Here is a 22,877-nt window from a genome sequence, read left to right as displayed (position 1 = left end):
AGTCTTTTAAGAAAATAGCTATAAAATCAGAAGGAATATCGGAGAAACTCTGCATAAAAATCAAAGCAAAATCGAGAAAGAAATTAGAAATATCTTTTGGCCTGATTTTGTATTGACAAAGAAATAAAAATAGTGAAAATAAAATATATTTTAAAATGTAAGTCTTTCAATTAAAAATACCATAAATAAAAATACCAACTTTATATAAGCATTGTGTTCTAGATTAGTATGTGTTTACTGTTAGAAATAGCAAGATAAATGCTAAGAAAAAGCAAATTTTAAATCTATAAAGTAGTAGTTATCCTATCTAATAAGAGTAATATGCAAATTAACTGTCACTTCGTGATAAAGATGACGGCGCCCACAGCCAATAAGGGAATATGCAAATTGATGCAACAAAGATGGTGGCGCTGGCCTGAGCCATGGAGCTGACCAGAGCGGGTGGAAGCCAAGCCGGCTGGAGAGTGGGCGGGAGGCTTGGCTTCCTTGGTCGCCCCAGCTGGCTCCATGGCTGCTGCCCAGACAAAACCATAGTGGCAGGGCCAAGGCAGAGGTGGTTAGGGGCGATCAGGCCAGGAGAGGAGGGTAGTTGGGGGTGATCAGGCCAGTAGTCAGGGGCAGGTGGGGGTGAGCAGGCCAAAATGGGGGGGGCAGTTGGGGGCAATCAGGCCAGCAGAGGGGGCAATTGGGGGTGATCAGGCCAGCAGTCAGGGGCAGGTGGGGGTGAGCAGGCCAAAAGGGGGGGGCAGTTGGGGCCAAGGTTGGCAGGGGAGGCCAGTTGGGGGCAAGCAGGCTGGTGGGGGGGGGCAATTGGGGACAAGTAGGTCAGCAGTGGGGGGCAGTTGGGTGTAATCAGGCCAGCAGGAGGGGTAGTTTGGGGCAAGCATGCTCGTAGGGGGGGCAGTTGGGGGTGATCAGGCTGGCGGGGAGGCAGTTGGGGGCAATCAGGCCAGCAAGGGGGGGCAGTTGGGGGTGAGAAGGCTGGCAGGCAGAGTGGTTAGGGGCAATCAGGCAGGCAGGCAGGTGAGCAATTAAGAGCCAGCGGTCCCGGATTGCGAGAGGGATGTCCAACTGCCGATGGGATTGGGCCTAAACCAGCAGTCAAACATCCCCCAAGGGGTCCCATATTGAAGAGGGTGCAGGCTGGGCTGAGGGACACCCTCCCCCTCCCACCCGCCACCCTCAGTGCACGAATTCTGTGCACCGGGCCACTAGTTCTATAATGATGTTAAAAAACAAAAACTGAACATGACAATGGCATAAGTTATAAAGAAGAAAAGTTCTGGTATATGAAGAAAGATACACGAGAGGAAAAAAATTACTAGTCTGAGGGATGAAAAGATAATTGAGATAAACCTCATAGAAGAACTCATTCTGATTTTCCACAAAATGAAAGAAAATTATCTGTATGAATCCTACCTAATAAAATAGTAATATGCAAATTGACCGCACCTTCGCTACGCCCAAGCCACGCCCACCAGCCAAAGCCACGCCCACCAGCCAATCAGGGTGAGTATGCAAATTACCCAACGAAGATGGTGGTTAATTTGCATATGCTGAGGGAGGGAGGAGTGAAGACTGAAGACAACTTAGAAGGAAGAGGGAGGAAAAGCGGAAAGCAAGGTGGCTGCCAGAGGGAAAGCCTGGGCGGGGTGGGGCGGAGCAGGGCGGGTGGCAGCGGCCCGAGGGTGCAGGCTTAGCGGCCGCAACAGCGCTGCAGTGGCCGCTTGCAGGATTCTTCCTGCAAATGGGCTACTAATCTACAATAATAATCTGCTTCATGTTGATATTTACTGCTGTGTTGCTGACAATTACCTGAAAGAGAAGTTGGGGTGCTTCACTGGGCTGGAAAAAGTTTATCTAAATTAGAAAGCAGGTCTAATTAAGCAAGTTTATATATATAAAAGGCTAAGTTGACTCGTGCATGCATGATACATATAAAGCTCTCACAGGCGCCAATCGCATGTGTGTGTTTCAATCTGTCATTTTTTATTGTAAATTTGGTTGACACTGCTATTATAAAGAAAGGGTGAATAGTGGTATTAAAATATTTCTTCTAATTAATTACCTTTCAATGTGCACAAATTTGTGCACTGGGCCACTAGTTTATTATAAATACTTTCCTTAAATGTCTATACATAATTCTGTGACAAAAGCTTTACAAGAAAATTAAATATGTCCATCTAGATACTTACAATCCATAACCAAATCAGAAAAAGTATCTGGAAATTCTGTAAACTAAAAAAGTATTTATCAAATAAAATGAATTATTAAACTAGAATATGTCTTTCCTACTTTCAAGTAGAACGTTCTATTCAATTTGTTCTGTGTTCAAATGGAACATGGCAGGTTTATAATTACAAAGTTATATCTTCTAAAGGGAACATTTTAAGCTCAAGTTTAAACTAATTATTATATAGCCTGGCTGGCATGGCTCAGAGGTTAAGCATTGACTTATGAACCAGGAGGTCACGGTTGATTCCCAGTCAGGGCACATGCCTGGGTTGCAGGCTCGATCCCCAGTGTGGGGCATACAGGAAGCAGCCAATCAATGATTTTTCTCTCATCATTGATGTTTCTATCTCTCTCTTTCCCTCCCTAAAACCAATAAAAATATATTTTAAAAAATAAATAATTTGCCCTAGCCAGTTTGGCTCAGTGGATAGAGCATCAGCCTGCGGATTAAAGGGTCCCAGGTTCAATTCCGGTCAAGGGCACATGACCAGGTTGTGAGTTGGGTCCCCTATAGGGGCTTTGCAGAGGGCGGCTGATTGATGGTTCTCTCCATCACTGATGTTTCTATCTCTCTACCTCTCCCTTCCTCTCTGAAATCAATAAAAATATATTTAAATAAATAAGTAAACAAACTAAACATCATATGGTTTGTTCTTGATAGTTCTTATGAAAAGCTAATTTCATAAAAAGAAAAAGGAAATGTTATACTTCAAGAGAAAACTGTAAGACAGTACCTTTAATTCACAGCATACCTGAGGTTTCTAGCATACCATACAACATAGTATCTTACACTCTATATTCAATAAGTTTGTAGCAATTTATTATTATTTTTTGAACTTATACTAATTAATTGGTTTGCTTAAGATGCCACAGGAAACTTACTACCATTCAGAACAACTTAATTGTAGAGTTAAACAATTAAAAATTAATTTTAAAAATAATTAAACTAGATTTCATAAATAACTTTTTTTTTTACTTTTTATTTAATTTATTGGGGTAACATTGGTTAATAAAATTATATAGGTTTCAGGTGTTCAATTCTACAATACATCATCTGTATGTTGTACTGTGTATTCACTACCACAAGTCTCCTTCCATCACCATTTATCCCCCCATGCCTTTTCCTTCCCCATTCCACTTTCCATTGACAATCACCACTGCTGTCTGTGTCCATGAGTCTGTGTGCGTGTTGTTAATCCCTTCATCTTTTACACCTAGCCCTGCAACACCCCCCTACCCTTTTGACAGCTGTCAGTCTGTTCTCTATCTATGAGTCTGTTTCTATATTGTTTGTTAGTTTATTTTGTTCATTAGATTCCACATATGAGTGAAATCATATGGTACTTGTCTTTCTCTGACTGGCTTATTTCATTTAGCATAATACTCGCCAGGTCCATCCATGCTGCTACAAACGGTAAAATTTCCTTCTTTCTTATGGCTGAGTAGTATTCCATAAATAACATTTCTTGACAGAAGTCTATGTTGCCAATGAAACTGTCTTTCAAAATGTAATTTCAGCCACATACCTTCTAAATCTACAAATAAGCAATTCTGATAGAACTGGTATATTTGCTTAAAATTATGAGAGTGATTACTTGTGTTATAAAGATCTATACTTGAAAAACTTTTTGGAGGCCTCTTTATTTAAGGTTAAGGTAAGTAAATTCATGACTTTTTAAAAAGTACCTTGTGATGGTTGAAAAAATACTTCTGTTTCCTTTTTCTCCAAATCTTCCTTATGTGGTTTATATCCTATAATGAAATCTTCTTGAAACACATGAAGCAATTGTGTATTTGCACCACACTATAAATACGAAAAAAAGTTTTTAATTTTTGAAATTCTTTATCTCCCACACACCACTGCCCCAAGAACACTAATGTAGAAGAAATAAATCTCTCCCATGATTTCTTTATCTATTGATTAACTGGAGAGAGAAAAAGCTACAGGGAAAAAAAGTCATTAAAACTATCTGGACAGAGAAAAGTACTTTCAAAGATGCTATAGTCAATAGCAGAAATGAGGAGCTCTAATGAAAACAAATCAACAGATTTGCTTCTCAAAAAAGAATTCAAAAAAACAAAACGTAGTTAAGTGATCTATACCACTCTGAGCTCAAAAGTATCAGGCCTCATGCCTGGCTGGAAAAGATAAAGCTCATTATGTAAGGCACATTAGCATAGGACTCCTTTGCTTTTCCTAATTCCACTTCAAGAAAACAAAAACCAGAAAGGTTCTCTAAGTACAGGGTACTCCCAATAAATCTGTCTGGTGGGAATTATGAGGAATCCTGAAACATTCAGTGAGGATGACACACCTCTGGAGCAATGTACTTAATACGTAACTAGGATTTCTAGGAGGACGGCTGAAGCATCACTGTCAGCTGCTATGCTACATAATCATGTTTTTGGGCCAGAGAAGAGTAAAGACAATCACAAATGGCAACTTAGAATCATAAAAATGAACAGAAATTCAAGGAAAGGCTAAAACCAAACAAAAGCCTAGTATGGAAGTGTGTCAGGACAATTAGATAGTTGCTCCACAGATTTCAAGGTAGAAATATGAAAAAAAAAATTTTTTTTCACAGTCATAGTATAGAAGGTCCCTCGCCAGAGAGAAAGAATAAGTGAAATAAAAGGTGAGGGTGCTGTCTTCACAGATACAGAAATCGTACAACACACTGGGCACAAACCTAGAACAAGTTTGAAACTTTATCATTTATAAAAAGCCTGCCATTTATCAGTGCTTACTGTTTATCAACTCTTGTATTAAACATAGCCACGCAGTGGCCAGTGTGGCTCAGTTGATTGGGCATCATCCCATGCACCAAAAGGTTGCCAGCTGGTCAGGGCACATGCCCGGGTTTCAGGCTCAATCCCCAGTGGGCGGCATGCAGGAAGCAGCCAATCAATGTCTTGTTCTCACATCGATGTTTCTCTCCCTCCCTCTCCCTCCCTCTCCCTTCCTCTCACTCTTAAAAAAAATCAATAAAGTATCTTAAAAAAAAATAGGCACAACTAGGAGGGGAAAAACTATGAGCAAATATGAAGTAAAAAGCTAGTGAATATTAGCAATTCACAATATGTAATACACTATATTAATATACTATAGTAAAGAGTAAAGAACGGGCTAAAGTGGGGGGGGTGAATTTCATACCCACGCCATTAAAAGTTAAGATATCTATGGGAATGAAGCCAATCCACTCTTCTATTATATCCCTGTGGAACAGAAGAAGGAAATCACAGGGTGAATGTGTAAGAAAAGCATGGATAGAAAAGTTAAGGATTTTCTAGGAGGCATTAGTAATTCAAGTCTGGCATCCAGAGTTCTCTTGCCAAGAACTGATGTGGTAATTTCTCTACATTGGTGAAAATTATTATGTTTAAAAAAAAAAAATCATGAAAGGCACCATGGAAAAATAATGACATAACTCTATAGCTGTTTCTAAGTATAGTGGGCTCTTTCTTCATTTCCTTGTTTGAAAATATCGGTAACTTCTTCACCAAACTAATCTTTTTTTTGTATTTAGAATGAATATATTAGTTCTATCTTTTAGTCCATAAATATGATCCTGAAGAAACAAATATCCTGAGAGCTAGAGTGAATTCACAAACTCCCTAAGGGAGAAGGTTCTCATTTCCTCACTAATAGCTGGGGAAGAACACTGGCTGCATAAAAGACCTACGATTAGAAAGATGTATATTTTTATTCTATTTTCATCTGCATTTTAATGGACCTCATAGAAATACCTAAGGTTTAGCCTAAGAAGACAAACACTCTAAAGATGAAGTCACCCTCTACTGAGTTGAAATGAGTAATAATGTAAGAGAAACCGCAAACCAAGCATCTATGCAGCTGTACTATATTTTCCCTCATGGCTTCCCCAATTACATCAAATGATCTTTTTAAACAAGAAAATATGGCTATAGATACAATTCAAGTGGAGGAAAATAATTCCTAAATCATTAGGTTTTCCACTATAAGAATCAAGAGAAGTTGGCTGTATTTAGTGTTAAACAAGAGAATTATTTTGAGAATGAAATATATTATATGGCATATGAAACACTGGGATAAAGTATATTAATATCACCAATTCACAAGCATGTTTTTACTTGATTGGTTATTGCATCGAGTTCAATAATGCAGCCAGGTCGAGCAGTAGATTGTTGGCTCACAATATTAAACACTTCTCCAATAAGTTTCTGTAAATAAAAAGCACAAAATCAATAATTTATGAATCTATCTCAATATGACATAGCATCCCAGACATTAAAGGCCCCTCTAACTTAAGTGATTGACAATGACAATTCAAACATTCAAAGAAATACTTCAACTTGTTATACTCAGTCATATTCTCATTTTTTAAACTAAATAAGCAGTTAGAAAAATCAAGTGTTTACATAAATAGTAAGTAAATAACTTTAAGGCATCTTTTAACGCATCTTCTTCATGTTGCAACCTTAAAGCTCCATACAGACATTTTTATAATATTCTGAAAAGTTGGCTTATATTAGTGACAGAAAAATAAAAATTATAATTAATTCTGGTTTTAGTATAAGTACTTAAACTTAAAATAAGTGTTGTGTTTTAATATGATTATAGAGTAAATAATCTTCTTTTTGCCTCAGGGTCCGATATGGTTCACCATGGTACTGTTAGATCCTGTCTTTAGGATCTAACTCCCTGCCTCACTGACCCTAATTCCAGCCCATCTGGAAGAAATATGGTACCAAGTCTAATTCCACAAAACTTGCTGGGACTTAACCAAGTGGCTCTCCACCTGAGAGCAGCTGGCTTAACAGCACAGTAGAATGCCTACTGAAATATAGCACTAACTGGGGGTAATACCCTATGTGGTGGGGGGTTGCCTCCATGCTACAGTATATGCCTAAACTGATGATTAGTAAGATGCCATTTCCTCCACAGCGAGGTCTGCAAACTAAAGGGGGAGGGAGAAGTAAACCCCTCTCCCTATTACACCTAACAACGCACCTATAGAATTTTTTCCCTGTCCCCACAATCTTGCACTTGATGTACCTGAAGAGTGCTAGTGCTCAAAAGCCAAACATTTCTGTCGGGGAACATGGTCAGAGGTCCATTATACTTTATCCTGAAAGCTGAGATAGCCACTTGACTGTCTTAACTCATGTTACTTAACCAACATACAAAGAAGAGTGACTGGTCAGGGTGAATGATCCTGGTTTGTTACTACAAAATGTGGACACACAAAAAAACTGTGTCTGAAATTCAAGATATTCTTGGTATTCCCATACCTATTTAACATGTTGATGGGAAACAGCAGCAACTAGAAAAAGACAGGACCTCAAAGGACCTGGATCCCGTGGGAATGTATGGGCCACTCCACCAGGTTTAAAAACAAAGGGGAAAAAAACATAACAAAACAAAACACCCAAGGGAATGCAGAATTTGGTGGAGGGAGGAGGAGGCTATGATGATGAACCTTGGCTTTGTGACTGTCCATAAGCATAGGAACAGCTTTCTGTTATGTTAATTGTTTCTCCCCCAGCCCTGCCCCCACCCATCCCCAATTTCCCTGTTGTGATGAGTACTGATGGTATAATTGCAATTTAGGTTCCAAGGAGTATTATGACTGAACTAGAGGCCCGGTGCACAAAATTCGTTCATGGAAGGAGGGGCGGCGCAGGGGGAGGAACGTGTCCCTCAGCCCAGCCTGCACCCTTTCCAATCTGGGACCCCTTGAGGGATGTCCGACCGCCCAGGCCTAAACAGGCAGTTGGACATCCCTCTCACAATCCACAACTGCTGGCTCCCAACAGCTCGCCTGCCTCTGCCTGACTGCCCCTAACCATTTCTGCCTGTCAACCTGATCACCCCCTAACCACTCCCCTGCCAGCCTGATCGATGCCTAACTGCCCCCTGGACGGCCAGATTGCCCCTAACTGCCCTACCCTGCCAGTCTGATCACCCCTAACTGTCCTCCCCTGCAGGCCTGGTCGCCCCGAACTGCCCTCCCCTGCTGGCCCAGTCACCACTAACTGACCTCCCCTGCTAGCCTGATCACCCCTAACTGCCCTCCCTTGCCAGCCTGGTCGCCACCAAATGCACTCCCCTACAGTCCTGGTCCCCCGCAACTGCCCTTCCCTGTAGGCCTGGTCCCCCCCACCAACTGTACTCCCCTGCAGGCCTGGTACCCCCCAACTGCCCTCCCCTGCAGACCTGGTCTCCCCCAACTGCCCTCCTCTGCCAGCCCCATCACCCCTAACTTCCCTCCCTGCTTGCCTGATCACCCATAACTGCCCTCCCCTGCAGGCCTGACCCCCCCCAACTGCCCTCCCCTGCTGACCTGGTCTCCCCCAACTGCCCTCCTCTGCTGGCCCCGTCACCCCTAACTGCCCTCCCTGCTTGCCTGATCGCCTCCAACTGCCCTCCCCTGCAGGCCTGGTCCCCCCCCAACTGCCATCCCTACAGGCCTGGTCCCCCCCAACTGCCCTCCCCTGTAGGCCCGGTCCCCCCCAACAGCCCTCCCCTACAGGCCTGGTCCCCCCCAACTGCCCTCCCCTGCAGGCCTGGGTCTCCCCCAACTGCCCTCCTCTGCTGGCCTGGTCATCCCTAACTGCCCACAACTGCCCTCCCCTGCAGGCCATCTTGTTGTTGCCATCTTGTGTCCACATGGGGGCAGCCATCTTGTGTCTTGGAGTGATGGTCAATTTGCATATTACTCTTTTATTAGATAGGATTGGCATCATTACACAATGATACTATATCAAACTGGAATCTGTGTTTCCCTTGTCTTGGAGATAAAGGATGCATACTGAAAACCCTAGACAAACCACTAAAAACAAACACAAAGGATGTAACTAATAAACCCATAGAAAATGGATAAAATAGAAGCATAAGAAAATACTATATTCAAAAGAAACAGAAAAGAGGAAAAAAGAACAGATGAAACAAATAGGAGGAAAAATAGCCAGACAGTACTTAAACCCAATTATAGCAATGAGATTCGAAGTTAATGGCCCCTATTCCCCAAGCAGAGGTGAAGCTTAATTCCCCCTCTCTCTTGAGTGTGGGCTGTGCATAGTGGCACAATGACTTCCAAAGAATAGAGCATGAAAGGATAGGGGGAAAGGACGATAACTTTCCCCCTGGGAAAATCTGGCAAACATTGACAGCAAGTAGCCATCATATAATGTGATGAGAAGGGTACTGTACATCTGTGGTATTCCCCCAAACTCATAAATTCAGTTTAACCATGAGGAAAAATAACACAAAACCCAACTTAAAAGAAAATTCTATAAAATATCTGACCAGTACTACTCAAAACTGTCAAAGTCATGAGCAAGAAAACTGATGAAGAGCCCGGTTGGGGTGGCTCATTGGTTGATTGTCGCCTATGAACCAGGAGGTCACGGGTGATTCCTGGTCAGGGCACATACTTGCGTTTCTGCTCGATCCCCAGTAGGGGTGTGCAGGAGGCAGCCGATCAATGATCCTCTCTCATCACTGATGTTTCTATCTATCTCTCCCTCTCCCCTCCTCTCTGAAATCAATAAAAATATATTAGAAAAGCAAACAAAAACTGATGAAGAAACTTTTAAAGATCAGAGAAGACTAAGGAGACATTATAATTCAACATAATGTGTTTTTCTGGATTAGATCTTGGAACACATTAGTGGAAATATCAGTTAAGTCTTAATAAAGTCTGGAGTTTAATTAATTTTATCATACCAACAATGGTTTATTAGTTGTGACCAATGTATCCTGGTAATGTAAGAGAAAACTGGCTGTGGGGTATTCTGGTAACTCTACTATACTTGCTACTTTTCTGTAAATCTAAAACTATTCTAAAACTAAAAGTTTATTTAAAAAATAACTAAGGCAATGAATAAATTAATGTTTTCAGAGTATAGAGAAAAAGGAAAAAATAAGATCATTAACAGAGGCTGGTGGTTTAATGTTAATAAAGTCCAGAGAATAAAGAACTCCGTGATTCCTACTTTGTCTCTGATATGTTATTTCAATAATTTAGCTTGCAAAAGTAGAAAGAACCAAAAATTTTCTACAATGAGTAAGTATTACTTCTAAATTTTTTTTAATGGAAGGTTTAAGAAAAGAAGTGCATTGGTAATGTGGAAGTAGGACGCCAAGATAAATAAAGAAATTCCAAGAATGTGTCTAATTGCTCTAAATGAATTTATATTTTGTAGAAAAATAATGCCCAGGTTAGGGAAATTTTGCAAATGAGATCAATGAACAACAGGATGTTTCCTGAGAAATTATGGGGAATGTCTTATCTAAAAGACTAAAACAGGCAAACGTTACCATTTTCAAAAAAGGAAAACAGAAAGTGCTTGATGTCTACTTAGTACTATGTTGTCATCAGGAGAGAACAAGTTATATACATTCAATCTAATATCCATTAAAACAGTCATAGCATATATATTGCACTTCCTTTTTTCACTTAAGAAGATTTGGCAGACAGGGTGTATTTCATTTCAGCAAAGTACGTAACAAGCTGCTTCATGGAAATCTTTGGGACAGCTGGAGAAATATTCCAGACAATAAAAATGAAAAAAGATTTCAAATGTACACTACTAGACTCTTTCTTCACACCTATCCCATTTAAAATTGTAATAAATGACTCAGATGAAGATGTAGATACAACATTCATCAAATAGGCTGATCCTGTAAGTCAGACAATAATAACATATTAGAATCTGGATTCAAAAATATACTAAAAAGTTGTATTGCTAAGTTGAGCCTAACAAAATGAAATGTAACAGGAAAAATAGGCCTACATTTGGGCCCAATTCAAATGCACAAATATAGGATGGCTTACTGGCCAAAAAAAAACACCAAAAACTTTGGGATATTTAATTGAGAGTCAGCTCAATATGAATCAATTACATACAAAGAATGTGGTGTGATTGCCAAAACATAATAGTATCTAATGAAAGAGGCCATAAGACTGCTATATAAGAAACCTGACCAGGGTCAGATGTAAAATAGAAATTCAAGGGTACAAGATAGTTGTCATCAAATATCTGAGGTGAAATATAGGAAAGGAATATTAGACTTATTCTAAATGGAGCTAGGACTAATGAATAGAATTTAAGAAATACAAATGTAATTCTGATAGAACAGTGAGGGTAATTCAAAGACAGAATGAGCTGCCTTTAGAGTTAAGTTTTCCCTTTTTGGAAGCCAGATGACAAATTGTCAGAATGTGGTAGAGGGGAATAAAGCATCAGATGGCTGGTTAAACTAAGTTACCTTTAAAGTATCTTCTGACTCTATAATTTTAAGATGCTAAACCTTTGGCTCCATCCAGTCCAAGTTGTTTTCTCACTGTTTCTGGAATAAGCCTTATTTATACATGAACTTTCCTATATCCACACTTACTATCAGGCCATTCTCTTACTCAGGCAAAAAAAAAAAAGAATTTGTCTTTCTAAATATTATCCAGCCATCACAAATAAATCCAAATACTGTCCTTAATAAAGACTTCTATGCCTACCCTAAACTGATATATCTGTCCTCTGAATTATAAAATACTGTGGTGCCATCTATTAAACAATTAGTTACAAACAGTCCTCAGATACTTTTTCTGCCTTAAACTGCTAGTTAACCTTTTATTAATAATTTCTATCCTCAACTAAATTAAAAGCTCTTAAAGGCAGACACTGAAACTTATACTGTGTCCCCTACACATTTAGAGGCACAAAGTAGACACTCAAAAAATCTTTGTTTTTAAATATTGGAAAAAATGTTATTAGAACAGTTGTTTTATAAAGAGGCATGTTTTTATAAGTAAATAGACAATCCACTATTCAAATCTGAATATTAACTAATAGACATAATTTCTAGTTCATATGCTGAACTACCAGAGATACTGCCTCCCACTGATAATATATTCCAACCATAGCACTTTTTAAAATAATGAATCAAGCTCAAAAAAAAGTCAAATGTTCTAACCTTAACACAGACATTAATAAAGCTACCTTAGAAAGACTAACAGAACCAAACTAAAAAGTAAAAAATGTCAAAAATAAATTGTCATATTTTAGAAAAAAGAAAAATTTATTTCTTTAAATGTAAAATGTATTGATGTGTGATGTGTAGACTGTAATTTTGTTTCATGTACCTCAGAACACAAATTTTAAATAATGAATTTGTCATACAGAGCCCAGAACATATGCTCACTTCCTAACCACCAACAAATATAGATCCTAGACAAAGTAAAAAATGATTCTTATCAGCTTAGCTATATTAATAAAGTTTAGTAAATACTTACTGAAGATTCTGGATCTGACAGTTCATCTAGTAATTTCCTTGCATCTACCACAGCTTGATAGAGTCTGAGATTTTTGCCATCAGAAGCAACAAAGCAAGCACTTGCAGAATTGCAGTATGTGCCTGAAAAAGTAAACACGTGGCATTATAATGTATATTATTATTAGCTAAAGTATGAGAAACAATATTCACACTTTTCTTTTTAGGCATAATCATGGTTAAGAATCATAATTAATCTCATATAATAAATGGATGAAAAATTATTAGCAAAAAATTTCAAGAGAAACTAGATTATGAGAGGGAAAAGATTAAAAACAAATGTCTAGAAATTCTAAACATAAGTCTGATCCCTACATTCTGAATACTTATTTAAAATCCCCCTAATAATGACAAGTATAAACCATTTGGTGGATAACAAATAACAGTTTAATGCTTTTATTAAGTTCACAATTAAAATGAACTTACCAAGACAATAGCTGGGAATCAGAGTTGGAAGCCAAGCTACATTAGAGAAGGCTGAAGTATGTAAAGAGTTAATTCGAGCCAATTCTGATACTCCTCCAGTGTATGACAAAGGTCCTATTGGGTCTACACGCCATAGAATAAGTTCACTGTAGATTGCATTTGGGTCGTGAAATGTACGCGTGGCTGCATTTCTAAGAGGTTGTTTCGAAGAACCTTTTATATGTTTTACAGGATCCATTATCCTACTTAATTTATTGACTGAGTCCCATTGACAATCTGATTCAGGAGTCAACAAAGCATTATGATGAGATGATGTCAATAACAGTGGTAAAACTGAATGACATGCCAGGTCATTGAGGTGAAATCGATGACCACAATATCTAAATTTGTGAGATACAGTTAGAACAGTGGTAAAGGCAGACTTATCAGCAAAAGTGACTGCCCACTGATTTAAAGAACCATCGATGTGCTTAGAGACCATCATTACTGTGGGAGCTAGAATGTTCATATTTGTACCGTGTGATCTATAGTGTGACTGTGATCTGTGAGGACTGCCTACAGCCATCATGTCTTGGTATAGCAGAGTGGGGTGAGACTCTTTTGTAGCATTTATGCAGGCATACATCATGATATTTTTACTAAGAGAGCTTGCATCACCAGAAGGAAATGCAACAGGAATCCGAGAAGAAAAAGAAACCTGAAAAACACAAGTATATGATTAAGTGTAAGTAGTGTGTCTCCTCTCAAAGTCTTCCAAAAATACTTCTATTTTCAAAATTCCAAATCTAAGCTTCCTAGCAAAAACTATCATTTAAACTTTTTATGGTCTAATCCTTTTCCTTTATTTAATTAATATATCACTATTCACAGTGTAAGAGAAGACTGAAGGGAAAAAAAGGTTCAAGTGCCTTGCCTACACAAATAAATGACCACAACCACATCTAAACTTCAAAAGATAACAGATAAAGCTAGCTAGATTTAGTTAATATACTCGGGAGGGGAGGGTGAAGGGAGGGGGCTCATCCTAAATCACATTTTTAGGGTAGTTTCTTAGTTTATTCAAAATACTGCAAAAAATATCAACATACCTATATTCAAATATTCAGTATCACATTTCAAAGCCCAATTCATTTTACTTTGAACTATTCAAACTTGCAATGTAAGTATTCTCTTCTTAGTTGCTTATCAAAAACAAAATCTTTGCCGAAACCGGTTTGGCTCATTGAACCAAACCTGCGGACTGGAAGGTCCCAGGTTCGATTCCGGTTAAGGGCATGTACCTTGGTTGCGGGCACATCCCCAGTAGGGATGTGCAGGAGGCAGCTGGTTGATGTTTCTCCCTCATCGACGTTTCTAGCTCTCTATCCCTCTCCCTTCCTCCCTGTAAAAATCAATAAAATATAAATAAAAAAAAAAAAAAAAAAACAAAATCTTTGCCCTAGCAGGTTTGGTTCAATGGATAGAGCGTCAGCCTCGGACTGAAGAGTCCCGGTTTCAATTCTGATCAAGGGTACATGCCCAGGTTGCAGGCTCGAACCCCAGTCGGTGGCATGCAGGAGGCAACCAATCAATGATTCTCTCTCATCATTGATGTTTTCTCTCTCTCTCTCCCTCTCCCTTCCTTTCTGAAATCAATAAAAATATTTTTTTTAAAAAAATCTTTGAGTAATTCTGAAAACCTGCTAAATCTGCTTCCTTTTATAATTATATAAAATGTATGAATTGTTTTGTCAATAAAATATACCTGGACTTGTCTAAATATTCCAGGATTATATTCATCCAAATACTTTATGTGCCACACTAGAAAGGTACCATCTACAGGGTGTATAGTAAAAAGCATGTCAGGATTCTTATTCCATTCACTTAGCAGCATTTCAATCTTCCGATCAAGCAGCACAGTAGGTAGTGGCATTGGTGCACTAGACCATGAATAGGTTCTAGGACTTCCCTCTCGTTCTCCATCTTCATGTTCTGATGATCCTGTACCTGCCTCAGATTCTCTGTCCAGGGATAACTCTGAATCAGAAAATAATTTTATCAATACATACAAGTTTATTAGTACACACTACTAATACTATAAAAATTCATTTATATACTAGATTGCAAATAAATAGCATACCGTCTTTAGAAACTATAAGTTCCTTTCCCAAATTATGGTCAAGAAAAAAAGCAAAGAAGGAAGCTATTTTCTGGTCTGAACGGAAAATTACTATACTTTTTACTCTGGGTAAAATCAAAACTTAATTCAGACTACCATTATTACCATTAGCAAAATCTATTCCCCAAAAAGTGATATGGCTTCCAAAATAACACAGTACTCAAAGCAATAGATTATAAAAAAATATATAGATGGTCAGTAAATATTTGTGGGATGAATGGAAAAGTCAAAAGGAAGGAGAGCAGAAAGAAAGTATTACAAACTAAAAGTGGCACCACAAAAAGTTGTTAGCTTGAAAAAAAGAAAAACCTGAATATAGGATACTAACCATGGTCTAGTTTCATATGTAAACCCCTCTCTCTTTCCTCCTGTGAATGCTCCTCATCTTCTCTATCTGCATCACTTTCATGATCTACCTGCTTTTCAGAAAGTTTTCGTAACTCCTGCATAAATATTTCAGTAGATGATGTAAAATGAAATTCCTTGTTGTTTAACCAATGAACTACAAAGCCCCCATTTCCATCATCGATGTTAAATACAGTGCCAACCAAGGCACTTGGAATATCTGTGAAAACAAAAAAGGTTTCAATATTTTTAATGTCTTTAAAAATATTACAAGTGCTGATAAAGATCAATTCCATACCTACACAGAAAAAAGTGCTAAACAACAACTCAACATAACTCTAGCATGATTTGTAAAAAATTTAACTGAATTTAATGATAAATGTAAATGTTAAGAACTAATGACAGCCGAAACCGGTTTGGCTCAGTGGATAGAGCATCGGCCTGCGGACTCAAGGGTCCCAGGTTCGATTCCGGTCAAGGGCACGTACCTTGGTTGCGGGCACATCCCTAGTAGAGGGTGTGCAAGAGGCAGCTGATCGATGTTTCTCTCTCATCAATGTTTCTAACTCTCTATCCCTCTCTCTTCCTCTCTGTAAAAAATCAATAAAATATATTAAAAAAAAAAAAAAAGAACTAATGACATAGACTTATATGGAATTAAATTACTAATTAAATACCAAATACACCAAATGTACAAACCTTTATTGAATCCTGGTTTGGGGACAGAATAACAAAAAGCAACTATGAAAGACATTGCTGAGATATCTGGAGTAATTTAAATTTAAATATTAACTGAATATTAGAAATTATGGAATTACTTCTAATTTTCTTGAGTATAATAATGATATTGTGATTATGTGAGAGAATTTCCTTATTCTTAGGAGACATTTGCTAAAGTATATCATGGTGATGTACCATTATATGTGTCACTTATGTTGAAAAGATTCAGAAAACATTTTACACAGGGGTAGGGGCAGGCTAGAGAGGGTCAATGCAAGAAAAAAGGGGACTATGTAATACTTTCAACAATAAAGATTTTTTTAAAAAAGAAAGAAAAAATTTTACATACACATGGCCACATACATAAGTGAGTCCACACCCATGTGCTCACACACACATAAACATATATGTGTGTGTATACAGACAGAATAAAGCAACTGTGGCAAAATGGTAGCAATTATTGAATCAAAATGGAAGAACTGAGTGTTCACTGTACTATTCTTCCAACTTTTCTGAATATTTGAAACTTTCCTAATAATTTGGCAGAAAATAATGCAAGGAAGAATACAGGAAGGCAGGCAAAATTCTAAGTATAGCAGGTTTTCTCCATTTGAGGTAACCAAAATTCATGATATAAATTAGTTCATATAAAATAGTATAACTCAAAAAATTAATCTCTTTAATCCCAATGTACATTACAAATAATCTATTTAACAGAAAGGAAACAAAACAAAACATTGTCCTCTATTTAAAAAAAGAGAAAATCTAAAGATAAGAGGACAGAATATTCTAGTAGTGTTCTATTAATAAATATCTTTGTTAAATAAGCTCCAGATTGTTCTTTCTTGCCAATTCCTGGATGGCAGTCCTGGTTTTCTGAGTAAAATAAAACAAATCATGTAAAAGAGGACTTGTAAATTAATCCTATAAACCAGTATATTCCATATGTACCTATGTAGTATTCTTGCTAAAAAAGTTTAACCTAACTCTTATCATGAACAAATACTCAAACAACTGCAAGACATTTTTAAAAGTAACTGAGAGATAGTTTTTTTGAGACTGAGACACTATTTTTGACAACTGAGACAGAGGGACTATTCTAGATTAGGGATAAAGGATAATGTCAGTGACAACTTTACTTTTAAGTGGGTCAGCCAAAAATGAGGGAGGAGAGAGCAAAGACATATAAGGGCAGAAGAGGGAGAATAAAAGCATACATGATAAGATGTTAACTGATGAATTTGGGTAAAGGATATATGGGTATTTGTTGTACTATGCTTTCAGCTTTACTATGAGTTCAAAATTTTTCCTGGAAAAAAAAAAAAAGGTAGAGAAGAAGAGTCCTATAGTACAAAGTATTTGCATTTAGCAATCAACTTGGTCAACCTAAATGCTATATTTACATACACTAACTACAAATGCATAATGTTAAATATTTTTTTCAAAATGATGAACATATGCAGTCCTATCCACAGGGAATAATCCTTCTATCCTATTCCATTTCATTAGCATAGTGTGTACAGTTAAAAACCCAAGCTTTCTAATATGTGTTGAGTTTACTGCATACTATCACTAATTGCATTTTGCTTAAAGTTACATCCTCATGACAGTTATTCAAGGTTCTTTTTAAAAGTTTAAAAATTTAGCCTGGCTGGTGTGGCTCAATGGTTAAGCGTCAACCCATGAACCAGGAGGTCATGGTTCAATTCCCAGGCAGGGCACATGCCCAGGTTGCAGGCTCCATCCCCAGTGTGGGGCATGCAGGAGGCAACCGATCAATGATTCTCTCTCATCATTGATGTTTCCATCTCTCTCTTCCTCTGTGATATTAATAAAAATATTTTTAAAAATGATTACAACTTTATATAACTAGAGTTCTACCTGCAATGTAATAAAATTTATAGGCCTTCTCATATGTTTTTCAGGCAGAAAGAAAACAATGCCCTTAAAGAAAAGCTTTCAAATACACTTTTGCCAACACTGGACCTGCGTCAAAAAACTTCTCAATCACCTGGGACAAAAAAAGCAAAAAGAAAATATTAAGGTTAAAGGAAAAAATATCTTTCCCTCAGTGTAAGACAAGAAAGTCTATGAGAGTAGAAAACAAGACATGCTGAGACATAAGGAAAACTGTGCAAAAAATATATTTAGATAGTTATAAAGAAGAGTTGAGGAGAAAGAATAACATAAAAAGGGGATAAATCACAGTAAGTAACCAGGCCGCCACCACCTGTGCTCCCAAGTTCAAATAAAGTTCACTTTACTTAGAACCCTTGCTATATTCTAGACAGAAAAAGGTGCTCAAAATACTTACCTGAAGTTATTCCATGAGAATCACATAATCTATATTTAAGACAAAATGGAATCCTATATAATAAAGGGCTAATATGCAAATCGACAGAACGGCAGAATGACCAGTTGCTATGACATGCACTGACCACCAGGGGGCAGATGCTCAATGCAGGAGTTGCCCCCTGGTGGTCAGTGCACTCCCACAGGGGGAGCACCATTCAGCCAGAAGCTCTGAGCTGGGCTCACGGCTGGGGAGCACAGCAGCTGTGGTGGGAGCCTCTCCTGCCTCCGCAACAGCGCTAAAGGTGTCCAACTGCCGGCTTAGGCCCAGTCCCCGTGTGAAGCAGGCCTAAGCCATCAGTTGGACATCCCCCAAGGGCTCACAGATTGCGAGAGGGTGCAGGCCAGGCTGAGGGACTGCCCCCCAGTGCACGAGTTTCGTGCACTGGGCCTCTAGTATTAACATAAAGAACAGGTTATAGAAATAAAAGAACAGGTTATAAAAGTAGTCTCACTTTTTTATTTACCTTATTTCAGCATATTTATAAGAAAGAAAACTTTTACTATCCTTTACCTGTGGCAGGATTGATGCTCGCTGCAATGTGAAAATGGCACAGTGCATTTGCGTGATGGGAAATGTGTCTTTGTACTTCATGCGTTGTCATCTGATCAGGCATTAATTCAGTGTGAGTTACAAGAACAGAAGACCTCCTTTGTCCTTTTCTTAAATTTTTCAAATGGTGTATTGTCTAAAATAGAAAAATAATTGTTAAATCCAACTTTCAGAAGTCTAATCAGTGCCGATCTAAGTACTTTTTATTAAGTATTTTATGATTTTCTTCTCTGTAAAATCTGATATTTTAAAGGAAACTCTTCACTACAGTAGAACAATTCAAAATGTAGTCTCCATAGTTCTTGCATGTTTTATAGTTCAAGGCAGAAGTAGCTGCTCAAAAGTACTTAATCTATCTAATAAAAGAGTAATATGCAAATTGACCATCACTCCAACACACAAGATGGCTGCCCCCCTGTGGACACAAGATGGCTGTCATAAGATGGCCAGCAGGGGAGGGCAGTTGGGAGGAATCAGGCCAGCAGGGGAGGGCAGTTGGGAGGCACCAGGCCTGTAGGGGAGGGCAGTTAGGGGTGACCAGGCCTGCAGGGGAGGGCAGTTAGGGGCAATCAGGCTGGTAGGGGAGCAGTTAGACATCAATCAGGCTGGCATGATCAGGCTGGCAGGAAGAAGCGGTTAGGAGCAATCAGGAAGGCAGGCAGGCGAGCAGTTGGGAGCCAGCAGTCCTGGATTGTGAGAGGGATGTCCGACTTCCCGTTTAGGCCCGATCCCGAGGGGTCCCAGATTGGAGAGGGTGCAGGCTGGGCCTCTAGTATTATCTATAAAAACCCCTATTAAGATTTGGAGTACAGAGTGAATTTACTATTCATAAGAGAAAAAAAATTTCCAAGTCTTGCCCTAACTGGTTTGGCTCAATGGATAGGGTATCAGCCTGCGGAATGAAGGCTCCCAGGTTCGATTCCAGTCAAGGGCACATGACCAGGTTGTGGGCTCGATCTCCAGTAGAGGGCATGCAGGAGGCAGTTGATCAATGACTCTCTCTTATCTTTAATGATTCTATCTCTCCCTCTCTCTTCCTCTCTGAAATAAATAAAAATATATTTTTTAAAATATTTTTTTCCAAGTCTTCCTACCAGGAAGAACATTTCTCCCCGAAAGTCTCACTTAGAACTAAACAGTCAGCCAAACAGTCTACTTTATGATCTCTATTATAAAGAAAAGGGTACAAAAATACAGAATAACAAGGGGAACCTAGCCAAGAAAGACCTCATGATAGTGACCAATGAGATATGTTTAAATTGCGATATGTCTATATGAAAAAATTCTCTACTAACATACGGGATCATATGAACTATTTTGAGATGGGTCCCTATCATTCATTCTCTGCATTTTTTTCTCCATACCATAACCCACCCTCACAGTACTTCCTTATTGTCACATTGTCATGCTTTATAATAATTTCCCCTTCTTTTCCATTGTTCCTCACATTCAATCAAATAAAATGAAGCATCACCTCAAGTCTTTCTCCATTAAAGTAACACATTTTGTCCTGTCTTTCAATTTCCACAGCCCCTCTCCCTTTTCATATGGAAAACAGTATCAGTTCTAATGTGTGTCCTCCTCCTCTGGTCTCCCTGCTATGGAGTTGCTTATTTCTTTGACAATAGGGTAAAGGTGGGTATTAGAGACTTCCTGCTCCACATTGCTTATCAAATTATTTTCACTCCATCTTTGACATTTATCATCAGTTTTAATTAGATTGGCACAGCTGATGTAATACTGGCTGCTTATTTTCTCCTAGGAATGCAGTTAGAAGTTTCACAGGAAAGGATGTCAGAAAGCAAAATAACTCATAAGTCAGATAATTAGGCTTTTACTATTAAAAGCAATTTTAACATTATTAAAGTATAGCAAAATTTGCCAAACCACAGATTATACATGGTTACTTATATTTTTGCTTTTATTTTACACTAGAGGCCCAGTGCACGAATTCATGCACGGGTGGGGTCCCACTGGCCCGGCCCCAATTGGGGCAGATCGGGCCTGGGCCTGTTGCGGGGAGGAGGAGACGGTGTGAGGTTGGCCGGCTGGCCGGTCCGCCCCGATTGGGGCCTGATCAGGGCCAGGCTGGCTGGGGGGAGGGGCCATGGGCAATTGGCCAGTGGGCCCCGCCCCTGATTGAGGGGGGCTGATTGGGGGCAGGACCAGCTATGGGGAGGGGCTGTGGGCTGTGGGCCGACTGGCCCTGCCCACAAATGGGGTGGGGGGGCCAATCGGGGACCAGCAGCCTGGGGGAGGGGCTGCAGGCAATTGGCCAGCCAGCCCTGACCCTGATCAGGGTGGGAGGGCTGATCTGGGATGGGGCCAGGCAGGGGGAGGGGCTGAAGGAGGTTGGCCAGCCAGCCTGCCCCCTATTGGAGTAGGTGGGGGGGTAATCAGGTGCCGGCCGGCCACCCCACCCTTGATCAGGATGGGAGAGGCCAGTCAGGGGCAGGGCCGGCTGGGAGGAGGGGCAGCAGGAGGCTGGCTGCAGTGGGCATCATAGCAACTGGTCGTTCTGGTCATTATGGCGTTCCGGTTGCTGGCTTTTTATATATATATAGATAACAGTTAGTAATTCAACTTAACAAACACAAAACAATATATTAAGTACAAAGAAGTCTAAAACCTCTTAGTCTCTAAAAGCTCATATATAATTAAAAGATAAAATATGTTACATGAGTATAAATTACTGTAACTGTGTAGTAAATTAAGCACTTTTCCCACTAAATGAAAATCAATATCGAAACAAATATAACTTTAACTGTTCTGACTTTTGCTTTTAATTTCATTTATGCTTTAAATGTTGAGAAAAATTTGTATAAATAGCACCCAATCACAGCTCATTTCAGAGCAGGCCTACTTTATATAAAACTTGTACCTACAACATCCTTAGCCAAACCCAAGTAATAGTTCAGCTTGCTGAAACAGCAAAGCCATTTTGTCTGTGCAACCACTAGAGTGTTAATATAAATGTACAAACTATAATAATAAAAGCATAATATGCTAATTAGACCAGACGTCCTTCCAGATGAAGCTGGGGCTGCAGCCATGGGATTGAGGGATCCAGGCAGCCGCTGGGACTGCAAGGGAGGGAATCCAGGCAGCCGCTGTGGCTGAGGTGGCCTACTCTTGCACGAATTTCATGCACCAGGCCTCTAGTTTATGTATAATCAGCAATGTAGAGAGGTAAAACATTAAGTTTAAAAAGCAAGTTATAAAACTATTTTAAAATAGGTCTCAATCTTGTAAATAAAGAAAAGTACACATATGCACATAATGGAAGAGGGGCATTATAAATTTCATATTTTTCTTTTTTCTAACCTAATTATAGAATAAACACATATTCTTTATGTAATAAAAACAGTCACATGAAAAATTAAGAAAATCAGTAATTAAGTTTACTAAAATAAATTTCTGGTAATTTCTAATAATGCGTTTTTCTCATTTTATTCTCTAATCACAATGCATACAACAGTTTACACTATATTATAAATAATTTAATTTCTTAGAAAGCACATCTATTTCATATGTATTACATTTAAATATTTGAAAAAATATTTCACTTTCAAAATAGTAAACCATGGAAATTGTAAAGCACTTATTTAACTTCATTTACATCTAATATCTTAACATCTTTATTCTTAAGAATCAAAAGTCATTTTTAAAATTAAAACAATAAAAGTAAAATGTAACCCTCATGAAACAAGCAAAATATTTTTAATTATGACTAATTTCAAGAAAAAGTAAAGCTACATTTACGTTTTACTAATCAA

General features: G+C 38.7%; 1 protein-coding gene across 4 annotated transcripts in view; it reads right to left on the bottom strand.

Moving 5' to 3' along the window:
* The window catches only part of DMXL2 (Dmx like 2), a 166,703-nt gene that overhangs the window by 62,753 nt on the left and 81,073 nt on the right, over positions 1 to 22,877 (bottom strand). For 3 of the 4 annotated variants that reach the window (XM_008143148.3, XM_008143149.3, XM_054716227.1), the window contains exons 9-15: positions 19,063 to 19,237; positions 15,460 to 15,696; positions 14,718 to 14,989; positions 12,974 to 13,670; positions 12,510 to 12,631; positions 6,346 to 6,435; positions 3,922 to 4,039 (exon numbers count right to left, since the gene is read on the bottom strand). In XM_008143148.3, coding sequence (XP_008141370.1) covers positions 3,922 to 4,039; positions 6,346 to 6,435; positions 12,510 to 12,631; positions 12,974 to 13,670; positions 14,718 to 14,989; positions 15,460 to 15,696; positions 19,063 to 19,237 — 1,711 coding nt within the window. The remainder of the gene's footprint in view (positions 1 to 3,921; positions 4,040 to 6,345; positions 6,436 to 12,509; positions 12,632 to 12,973; positions 13,671 to 14,717; positions 14,990 to 15,459; positions 15,697 to 19,062; positions 19,238 to 22,877) is intronic. The other variant, XM_054716228.1, reaches the window with a different exon arrangement.

Source organism: Eptesicus fuscus, chromosome 5, assembly GCF_027574615.1.
Source record: "Eptesicus fuscus isolate TK198812 chromosome 5, DD_ASM_mEF_20220401, whole genome shotgun sequence".
In the NCBI taxonomy this organism is placed as follows: Eukaryota; Metazoa; Chordata; class Mammalia; order Chiroptera; family Vespertilionidae; genus Eptesicus; species Eptesicus fuscus.
This window is presented reverse-complemented; position numbering and strand designations above follow the sequence as displayed.